Below are 11,548 nucleotides of genomic sequence, written 5' to 3'. Positions count from 1 at the left end.
TGCATTGTCCTCGCGGGGGATTTTAACTGCACCTTCGAGGCGAGGGACCCCTCCGGTGCCACGCAGAGCATGACGGCGAATGAGAAGTTGAGGGACCTGGTCGGGTCCTTCGAGTTGGTGGACGTCTGGCGAAATCTCCATCCCGACTCCAGCGCCTTTACTTGGGTGAGGCCTGTAGTAGGATGGTCCAGAGTCCACCGCCTTTACCTTTCTCGGGCGTACGTTTCCTGCATCCCGGCGGCCTCCATGCGATCGGTGCCGTGTTCGGACCACCACGTGGTGTAGGCGGAGCTCGCTTCGCTCCGCACGAGGACGGGGTCCACGTACTGGTATTTTACCAACCAGCTGCTGGAGGACGTGCGGTTCCAGGACTCGTTCCGTCGTTTCTGGGCCGACTGGAGAAGGAAGCAGGGGGGCTTCCCCTCCTTGAGGCTATGGTGGGATATGGGCAAGGCTCATGTCCGCGTCTTCTGTCAAGAGTACGCGAGGGGGTCGACCAAGAGGCAGGCGGCCAAGGTCGGGCGCCTAGAAAAATAGTTGCTCCAACTGGAATCCTGTCTCGGTCAAGTCGTCAAGGACACGGCCCTACGGATCGTGTACGAGGCGAAAAAGGCCGCGCTGAAGGACCTGCAGCTCGTCGGGTCCCGAGGCGCATTCCTGAGGTCGCGGATCCGGTTCCTGCGGGATCTGGACTGCAGCTCCCCCTTCTTCTACTCGCTGGAAAAAAGACAGAGTATCCATAAGCAGCTCTTGACGCTGCTGGCCGACGACGGCTCTCTCGTCTCGGATCCGGAGGGCGTCAACAACAGGGCCTGTGCATATTACGGGGCTCTGTTCTCTCTGGAGCCATCCAGCAAGGAAGCGCGCAGAGTTTTGTGGGACGACCTGCCAAAGGACGGTCCGGAGGTCGCCGAAAATCTGGAAGTTCCGCTAAGCCTGGCGGAGCTGACCGGCGCCCTCGCCCGGCTCTCGAGGGGAAAAGCCCCGGGGCTGGACGAGCTGACCGTGGAGTTCCACAGGGCGTTCTGGGACATCCTGGGGGGCGACTACGCGCGGGTCCTGGGGGAAAGTCTGGCGACCGGGGAGATGCCACTCTCTTGGCGCAGAGCAGTCATCGTCCTGCTGCCTAAGAAGGGCGATCTCCGCCTCCTTAAGAACTGGCGCCTGGTCTCCCTCCTCAGCACGGACTACAAAATCTTCGCCAGGGCGATGTCTGCTCGCCTTGGCACCGTGCTGGACCACATGAGGCATCCCGACCAGTCCTACACAGTCCCGGGCCGGACAATCCACGATAACATCCATCTGGTCCGGGACCTCATCCATCATTCCCAGGAGGCTGGTCTGTCGGTCGCCTTCCTATCTCTCGACCAAGAGGAGGCGTTCGACAGCGTGGATCATGACTATCTGTTCGGAACTCTGTGCGCTTTCGGGTTCGGGATGCATTTCGTCTCCCGGATCCGACTTTTGTACGCTGCCGCGGAGTGTCTGATAAAGGTTAACTGGTCTTTGACGGCGCCCCTTTGCTTTGGGAGAGGGGTGCGCCAGGGATGCGCCATGTCCGGCCAGTTATATGCCATCTGCGTGGAGCCTTTCCTGCGCCTCCTGTGGACGAGGTTGACGGGACTGGCTCTGCAAGGGCCGCGCGTGGAGGTCGTCCACTCGGCTTATGCCGATGATGTGCTCCTCGCGGTAGAGGATCCTGCTGACCTGTGGAGGATGCGTGAGTGCTAGGAGATTTACTCAGCCGCATCCTCTGCCAGGATCAACTGGGAGAAATGTTCCGGACTCCTGGTGGGTCAGTGGCGGGTGGACTCCCTGCCGGAAGAGCTCAGGCCTTTTGCCTGGAGCACGACCCATCTCCTCTATCTGGGAGTCTACCTTCGCCCCAACGAGGAAGCCTGGCCGGCGAACTGGCAAGAGCTGGAGGCCAAGGTCACCACTCGCCTAGGGCGCTGAACAGGACTGCTCCAAGTGCTGTCCTACAGGGGTCGAGCGCAAGTCATAAACCAGCTGGTGGCCGCCATATTGTGGTCCCGGCTGGTCACTTTGACCCCTCCCCCTACGTTTGTCACCAAGATACAGAAGAAGCTGGTGGACTTCTTCTGGAACAACAGGAAGCACTGGGTCTAAGCCACGGTCATGAGTCTCCCGCTTGGGGAGGGCGGTCAGTCGTTGGTGTGCGTCAGCACCCAGCTGGCGACTTTCCATCTTCAGAACATGCAGAGATACCTTTACATCGCGCCCCCTCCTAGGTGGCGTGCTCTGGCGATGTATTTCTTCCGCCAGCAGTACGACCTCAACTACGACACGCAGCTCCTTTTTGTGAGGTTGGGGGGAGTCAGGACCGCCTTCCAGGAGCTGCCTGTCTTTTACAAGGAACTCACCAGGGTCTGGAACAAAGTCTCCACCAAGCGCAGCTCTCCACCAGCTGGAGTGGCGGCTGTCCTGCACGAGCCGCTGCTCGGGAATCCGTACCTCCATGACCGCGGTTTTTTGTGGCGATCGGACGAGAGGGCTGTGGCTGGTGAGGTGACCAGGGTCAGGGACCTGCTCGATGGCGGAGGAGCGGGCTGGATGGCGCCAGACACGCTGGCGCAGCGCCTAAATTCTGCCAACGTCCGCCGCGCGGCCGATGCCATCGAGTCGCTAGAAACAGCTCTGGGCCCTGACTCCGTTAGGTGCATCGAGGAGGCTCAAGCACGTGGGGGGATCCCATCCGAACTGACCCCCTCATTCCTCATCGGCGCCAAACCCCGGAACCTCCCTCGGGAGCCGGCGCCTCACAACTTGAGCCGCCTCGAGGAAATCCCCTCCGTGTCTTTCAGGTCCGCGCATAGGGGTTTCCTGTACAGGCTGCTCCTGCACACTCTCAACTTTGCCATCCTCGCGTGCCGTCCGGACACGCCATGGCATACCATCTTGCCGTCCGGAGGAGGCGGGGTCCCCGTTGGAGGGCACTCTACGCGGGAGTATTCCCAGTATTTTTCGGGGACTTGACCTGGAGGGTGGTGCACGGAGCAGTCCCGTGGAATAAATTTTTAAGCCGGTTCACGGGCTCCCAGGCCGCCTGCAATTTCTGCGGTCTGGAAGAGTCCGTGTTCCATGTTTTTATGGAATGCGCAACGTTGCAGCCCCTGTTTAATCATTTAAAGGGGCTGCTCCTGAAATTCAGTCCCACACTCCTGATCTTTGTGCACCCTGTGCGGAGGGGAGCGGGTACGTCCGAGGGTCTCCTCGTAGGACTGCTCTTGGGCACGGCCAAGGGTGCCATCAGCCGGTGCAGGCAGTGGGCGGTCGAGGGGGTCGTTCAACCTGACTGCCTGCCTCTCTTCCACGCGTACATACGCGCCAGGGTGTCCTTGGAGATGGAGCACGCGGTGTCCACCGGTACGCTCGCGGCCTTCCGCGAGAGGTGGGCACCGGAATGACTGGAGTGCATCGTCATGCCCGGCAACCAAATTTTAATTTGATTTTATGTTTTAAAGTTTAATTTGTTTTAATTGCCGCTGCTTTTTAGTGTCCCCCTCCCCTTTTATAGGGGGAACTTGGAGAAAAAAAATGATTTTAGTGCCCAAAAAAAACTTTAAAAAAAACAAAAACACAAAAATATACAAAAAAACACAAAACAAGGGCATTGAAAATGTTTGGTGCGCCCCCCAAATCGGGGGGACACGATTTAATGATTTAATGTTTTAATTTTTCACAAAAAGAGTTCTGTGGACAAGCACTCCAAGATCCCTTTGTTCGTCTGCACTATTAAGTGGCCTATCGTTTAATGTGTATAACCTTTCCTTATTATCACTCCCAAAGTGTATCACCTCACACTTCTCTGAATTAAATTCCATTTGTCACTGCTCTTCCCACCTGACCATTAGATTGATATCTTCATGTAGCCCATGACTTTCCTTTTCATTAACAACCACAATGCCAATTTTGGTGTCGTCTACAAACTTCTTAATCATACTCCCTATATCCAAATCTAAATCGTTGCTATATACACAAAAATCAAGGCACCCAGTACTGAGCGCTGCGGAACACCACTGGAAAATTCCTTCCAGTCAAAAATATCCATTAATCATTTCCCTTTGCTTCCTACCTCATAACTCCTACCTTCCTACACTCGAGTTGGTGCAGAGGAGAATTACTAGGATGCTTCCTGGCAATCTTAGTTCTGAAAGGCTGGGTTTCTTCTCATTGGAACAGAGGAGGTTGAGAGGAGACCTCATTGAGGTGTACAAACTATTGAGGGGCCTATAAATAGTGGATAGTAAGGGCCTATTTCCATTGGTGGATGGGACTATTACGAGTGGGCATAGATCCAAGGTGGTTGGCTGGAATGTTTAGAGGGGATTTGAGGATGGGGCTTCTTTACACAGAAGGTTGTGGGGATCTGTAACTCGCTGCCTGGAAGAGTGGTGCATGCAGAAACCCGCACCACTTTTAAGAGATGTTTGGATGGGCACTTTAAGTGCCGTAACCTGCAGGATTACAGACCTAGAGCTGATAATTGGAATTAGACTGGATGACCTTTTGTTGGACGGCGCAGATATAAAGGTAAGTGCTGCAGGGAGTAGAATACGGCCAGGTTGATCTCCTGGACCATTTTCGATCGTCTGGATGGATCGGTGAGGAATTTTCCGAGATTTTCTCTCCATAAATTGACCTGGGTTGTTACCTGGTTTTTGCCTCTCCCAGGAGATCACATGGCTCTCGTTGGGGTGCAGTGTAGAATGTTTCAGTACAAGTGGTGTTACATTTGTGGGGGCCGGCTGGTTGGGCTGGGCGCTTTTTGCCTTTCCATCGTTGTTCGTAGGTTTATATGTAACCTATAGGACTGCTGACCAAGTGCCGTGCAGCTCTTTGTCAGCCAGCGTGGACAGAATCGGCCGAAATGACCTCCTTCTGCGCTGTAAATTTCTGTGTTTCTATGTGACCACCGGTCTTGCAAAAGTAAGATCACCACCAGTAATGTTAACACCAAAATGATAGAGTTGAGGCACCATCAATAATGTTCAAGTAGTATCAGCTCCAGTTATGTTGGCGTTGGATCACCACCAGCAATGTTAGTGCAGGGACAAAACTAGTAATGTTAATTTAGATTAACCAGCAGTACTTTAGAGTAGGGAAACCACCAGGAATGTTAGAATAGCGTCACCACCAGTATGTTGGAGCAGGGTCACCAAAATTAATGTTATTGTAGCGACACCAAAAGTAAGTTTGGAATAGGGTCATCAGCAGTAATGTAATAGTTGTCTCAAAACCAGTAATAATAGAGTAGGGACACCAGCAATAATGTTAGAGTAGGACCATAATCAGCAATGTTAGAATAGGGTCACCACCAGTAATGTTATATTTGGTTCACCACCAGTAATGTTGGAGTAGATTCAACAACAGCAATGTTATATTTGATTCACGACGACTAATGTTGGAGTAGATTCAACACCAGTAATGTCAGATTAGAGCCAGTACCAATAACGTTGTAGATGGGTCACCATCGATAATGCGAGGCTCGGGTCAATATCATTAATGTTAAATTAGGGTCAATAACTTTATGATCAGTGTAGAATCTGCACCATTAACATTAAAGTAAAATCTCCAACAGTAATGGAAGTGTAGCGTCATCACCAATAACGTTAGCATAGGGTCGCCACCAGTAGTGACAAAGAAGGGTCACGACCATTAATATTAGATTAGAGTCACCACTAGTAATGTTAGCGTAGAATCACCACTAATAATGTTAGAGTAGAGTTCACACCTGTAATGTTAGAATAGTGTCACCACCAGTAATGTTAGACTAGGTTCACTACAAGTAATGTTGGAGTAGGGTCACAACCAGGAATGTTAGAGGAGGGTCACCACTAGTAATGTTAGAGTAGAGTCGTCACTACCAGTTATGTTAGAGTAGGGTCACCACAAATAAAGTTAGATATGGTCACCGCCATTAATGTTAGAGTAGGGTCACCACCATTAATGTTAGAGTAGGGTCACCATCAGTAATGTTAGAGTAGGGTCACCACCAATAATGTTAGATATGGTCACCGCCATTAATGTTAGAGGAGGGTCACCACCAGTAATGTTAGAGTAGGGTCACCACCAATAATGTTAGATATGTTCACCGCCATTAATGTTAGAGGAGGGTCACCACCATTAATGTTAGAGTCGGGTCACCATCAGTAATGTTAGCGTAGGGTCACCACCAATAATGTTAGATATGGTCACCGCCATTAATGTTAGAGTAGGGTCACCACCAGAAATGTTAGAGTCGGGTCACCACCAGTAATGTTGGAGTAGAGTCACCATCAGTAATGTTAGAGTAGGGTCACCACCAATAATGTTAGATATGTTCACCGCCATTAATGTTAGAGGAGGGTCACCACCAGTAATGTTGGAATAGAGTCATCACCAGCAATGTTAGAGTAGGGTCACCACCAGTAATGTTAGAGTAGGATGACCACCAGTAATGTTCGAGTAGTGTCACCATCAGTAACGTTACAGTATGTTCCCCATCACTAATGTTCGAATCACCTCCAGTAATGTTAGAATAGCTTCACCACCAGTGATGTTACAATACGGACACCACCAGTAATGTTAGAATCACAAGCAGTAATTTTAGAGCAGCGTCATCTCCAGTAATGTTCGTATAGGGGCACACCATTAATGTTAAAGGTCATTCATGATCACAATACAGAGCAATTGTACTTATGTACAGCACTCACTGAAGTAATATGAGGCTGCAAAAATCTGATGCAGAACCCGGGAGGGATCGTCCCTTGAGCGTAACTTCCCTCTGGGTTTATTTTCAGTTCATTGATTTAATGGACGGAGTTTCACTGACGGAGTTGTACAATTTCCCCATAGGCTTCCGGCCGCGCTGCAGTGGAAAATCTAGTCTTGTTTGTTAAGTGACTGGAACTAACGCCAATTATTGTATAAATTTACTTTCTCACTGGGGCACCGATTATCCTATAAAGGGCGAGCGTTAACGGGATCACTGAGAAACTACAGTCAGAATCGTGAAGCCGGACAGCGGTCAGATATTTTTCCAAAATGGCACGGCCAACAATTATGCAGTTTAGGGACATTTACTATCCTTTCCTCGCAACATTCGGTGTTCCCGGTAAGTCAATATATCCTGTTGCCTAACAGCTTTTGACAACGTTACTGTTAATGATTGTATTACAGATTTCCGATAACTCATTCATTGCAGTCATTGATGCACTGAGAGAAGTCGGTGAATATCAGCGGGAATCCTCCCAGTCCGTGCAGCCGCTGAGGCGCTGTTCTGGTTGTTGGTGAGTGGGTGCCAGGAGCTCAACTTTGGTCCGTATACTGAGGGAAGGCGAGGCTGGTGCCCCACCGCTCTAACAGTACATAATTCACGACAACTTAGCAAAGTCATCACATAGGTGCCTTTGTTCCCTGTCTCCATAAAGCTGATAATCCCTTGTACTGCAGCCAGCACCACCCAACAGGGGACTGTGAAAGATATTTGGAGCAATAATTGTCGCTCACGTAGCTTCTCCCCTCCCCTCGGCTTCCAAGAAGCTTCGCAGCTCCACCAGCTCCCGCCCTGTTACCGAACAGCGCCTCCGGGTGATTGGATACAGAAAAGCGCGACGCTTTTTCCCAAACTTAATGTTTGTCTCAGCTGGATGCTTTATTTGTAGTGATATATTTCTGGTAATTGTTTTGAAATTATATTTAAGACAGCTGACACCCGGTGCACTCCCGGGATCCACTTCGCCAATTAAACCGATCAAATTCAATGTAAAATCCCATCGTTTACCCCCTGCATAATACCTTATAAAACTGGCTCCTTGCATCACTCAGTACCCGCCTAATGGTGGGATGGTTTCAGTGCTCCACACTGCATTGAAATGTGTGTTTGGATGTATGTAAGGGAATCTGCTTCTTTATTATCTCTCGAATATGAACAAGTTACAGAACCATCCAAAGATGTAATACTTTTGCACATATGGTCATCACCACTCGCCTTTAGAGGGGCTTTTGTCTGTAACTGTACCACCCCGGAGAGGTACTGCAGCTTGGTGTGGACCGCAAAGTTAGATTGCGCATAGAGCCTCACACTGGTGTCAGGGGCGGTATCGGTTGGAATAATAACCAGGAGAGATGTATGACGGATGACTGATCCAATGTCGCCCAGATTGAAAGTTGGCCTCCGACCTCACCCCAGCCCTTGATCCATCTGTGCCTGGGTGTCGGTGGTGGTCGGGTCGCTCTCCGTTACAATTTCCCCGATTGATTCTGATTGACCCTCGGCCACAGCCCCGACAACAGCCGACTGCAGTAAAAACAGAAAATGCTGGAAATCTCAGCGGTCAGGCAGCAATTGTGGAGAGAGAGAATCGGAGGTAACTTCTCAGGTCGATGACCCTTCGTCAGAACAGGCAATAGTTGGAAAAGTAACAGATTTTATGGAAGTGCTCGGGCCCTGAACAGGGGAGGAGCTGGGTAGGTGGAAAGAACAAAATTGAAGCTTACTTGATTGGGGGGAAGGCAGAATAGGTTTGATGGACAAATGGGATGATGGGCAGTATTGAGATGGTGATAGCACAAGATAGGAAACAAAAGGTGAGTCTAGATAGGGTGTGAATGGCGGACTAATTGCCAGCTTCCATCGAAAACAGCTGGAAACAAAATAAAAATAAAGCATGGGGAAAGTTTTTATAAAAAGAAAGCGAGGAAAAGGAGTAAAATGTGGGGAGAGATTATGATCTGAAATTGTTGAACTCGATGTTGAGTTTAGAAGGCTGTAAAGTGCCTAAACGAAAGATGATGTGCAGTTCCCCGAGCTTGCCTTGATCTTCATTGGAACAGTGTTGGAGGCAGACGGTGGAGAGGTCAGTGTGGGAGTGAAGTGGAGAATTAAAGTGACAGGCGACCGGAAGCTCATGGTCACCCTTGCAGAATGAACAGAGGTGTTCCGCAAAGCGGTCACCTAATCTGCGTTTGGTCTTTCAATATAGTGGAGGACGTCTGACTTCACTGCTTTTATATTCCATCCCCTATGCCATACGTCTGACTGAAGTATGTTGGACTGCAGGTTCTCAGTCCCTCGATATTGATTGTAGAATGACGTAATATGTTTGCACAAAATGTCATCACCACTCGACTTTATAGAAATGTAATAGGAGGACATCTCAAAATCTCCCTAAAAGACCTGCAAGATTTACCTGAGTTCCCTGTTACTGATTATTTACAATCTATATTAACGTCTTGGAAGAAAGGACGGAGTGTAACCTATCCAAGTTTGCTGACAGTGCAAAGATGGGAGGAAAAGCAATATGTGAGGAGGATACCAAAAAGATCTACAAAAGGACATAGACAGGCTAAGTGAGTGGACAAAATTTTGTCAGATGGAGTATAATATTGGAAAGTTTGAGGTCATGCACTTTGTTGGGGAAGTCCAGAATCAGGGGTCACAGACTAAGGATAAGGGTAAGCCATTTAGGATCGAGATGAGGAGAAACTTCTTCACCCAGAGAGTGGTGAACCTGTGGAATTCTCTACCACAGAAAGTTGTTGAGGCCAATTCACTAAATATATTCAAAAAGGAGTTAGATGAAGTCCTTACTACTAGGGGGATCAAGGAGTATGGCAAGAAAGCAGGAATGGGGTACTGAAGTCGCATATTCAGCCATAAACTCAATGAATGGCGGTGCAGGCTAGAAGGGCCGAATGGCCTACTCCTGCACCTATTTTCTCTGTTTCTATGTTTCTATGTTTGTCAAAAAAAGTCAAAGAGGAAGTTATTATTTAAATTGAGAAAGATTGGTAGGTGCCGCTGTACATGAAATACAAAAGGATAGTATGCAGCTACAGGAAGTGACCAGTAAGGGCAATGATATCTTGGCATTTATTGCAAAGGGGATGGAGTTTATAAGCAGGGAAGTCTTACTACAGCTATATAAAGTATTGGTGAGGACACACCTGGAATACTGCGTGCAGTTTTGGTTTCCATATTTACGAAAGGATATACTTGCTTTGGAGGCAGTTCGGAGAAGGCTCAGTAGGTTGATTCCGAGGATGATGGGGTTGACTTATGAGGAAAGTTGAGTCGATTGGGCCTCTACTAATTGCAATTCAAAAGGATAAGAGGGGATCTTATCGAAACGTATAAGCTTATGAGAGGGCTTGACCAGGTGGATGCAAAGAGCAGGTTTCCAAGGATGCGGGAGACTAGAACTGGAGGGCACGATCTTCGAATAAGGGGCCGCCCATTCAAAACAGAGATAACAGAGATGTGGAGAAATTTCTTCTCTCAGTGGGTTATAAATCTGTGGAATTTGCAGCTTCAGAGAGCTGTTAAAGCTGGGACATTGAATAAATTTAAAGAGAAATAGACAGTTTCTTAAATATAAAGGGATAAGCTGTTATGGGAAGCTGGCGCGGAAGTAGAGCTGAATACATAAGCAAATCAGCCATGATCTAATTGAGTGGTGGAGCAGGCTCGAGGAGCCGTATGGCCTACTCCTGTTCCTATTTCTTATGTTCTTATGTTTTATGTTCTTATGAGCTCCTGTCTCTCTCTCTTACAGCGAACCTACTGACAATCTTGATCCTCTCCCGCGGAAATTGCGGCCTTTCCAAATGTATCTCTGTCTACATGGTGGCCATGGCAACAGCAGATCTACTGGTCATGATTTTCAATGTAATGGTGTATCACATTTGTACGTATCACTTTCCACATTCCTTCCTGTCCTACACTGCCGTTTGTAAGTTTATTATTTACATCAATGTTACCAGCCTGAATATGTCGGTGTGGTTTACAGTCTTGTTCACAGTTGACCGATTTGTAGCTATATGTTGTCAAAGTTTTAAAACAAAGTATTGCAGAGTGAGAGCGGCAACCTTGCTAATAACAACGGTCTCTGTCCTGATCTATTTCCAGAGCATCCCATTTTTGTTTGCGTATAAATTTGAACGAATAATTAACAATATTGATTGGGGTTGTCGCCCCAGAATTGACTTTTTTACTTCGCCTGCAGGCGTCGGATTCTCATGGATGCAAAGTATATTAACGACATGGATTCCGTTTGCTTTGATATTACTGTTGAATTGCTTGACAGTCAGACGTATTTTAGTGGCCAGTAGAGCGCGCAGGGGACTCCGGGGTCACAGCAGTGAGAATCAGAGCGATCCCGAGATGGAGCACCGAAGAAAATCAATTATTTTATTGTTCAGTGTGTCGGGCAGTTTTATGGTGTTGTGGCTAACAGCTATGGTTAGTTCTTTGACTACCGGACTCAGGAACACTGCGCATTACCGAGGTGATTATAAAGCTCCTGCATACATCGCTGCAGAAACCGGATATATGCTCATGTATTTGAGTTCATGTACAAACACGTGTATCTATGCAGCGACCCAAACTAAATTCAGGGAAGAGCTGAAGAAGGTGTTAAAATCTCCTTGGACATTGATTCTGATGTTGGTTAAAAAGTAAAGAATGGGCCCAAAGTATCCTGTCCTAACGAGAGCTAATTTACAGCCTGTGTTCCAGTTTAGAATGGCCGTCTCTCTGTTAGAA

At 48.5% G+C, this 11,548-nt stretch overlaps 1 protein-coding gene across 1 annotated transcript; it reads left to right on the top strand.

Moving 5' to 3' along the window:
• Positions 1-7,047: 7,047 nt before the first annotated feature.
• Positions 7,048-11,464, top strand: LOC139272789 (probable G-protein coupled receptor 139). The gene is made up of 2 exons (XM_070888902.1): positions 7,048-7,117; positions 10,560-11,464. The coding sequence occupies exons 1-2, from the start codon at positions 7,048-7,050 to the stop codon at positions 11,462-11,464; spliced, it is 975 nt and encodes a 324-aa protein (XP_070745003.1).
• The last annotated feature ends 84 nt before the right edge of the window (positions 11,465-11,548 follow it).

The sequence above is a fragment of the Pristiophorus japonicus genome, chromosome 9 (genome assembly GCF_044704955.1).
Source record: "Pristiophorus japonicus isolate sPriJap1 chromosome 9, sPriJap1.hap1, whole genome shotgun sequence".
NCBI classification, from domain to species: domain Eukaryota; kingdom Metazoa; phylum Chordata; class Chondrichthyes; family Pristiophoridae; genus Pristiophorus; species Pristiophorus japonicus.
The sequence above is the reverse complement of the archived record's forward strand: the minus strand, read 5'-3'. Positions and strand labels throughout refer to the sequence as shown.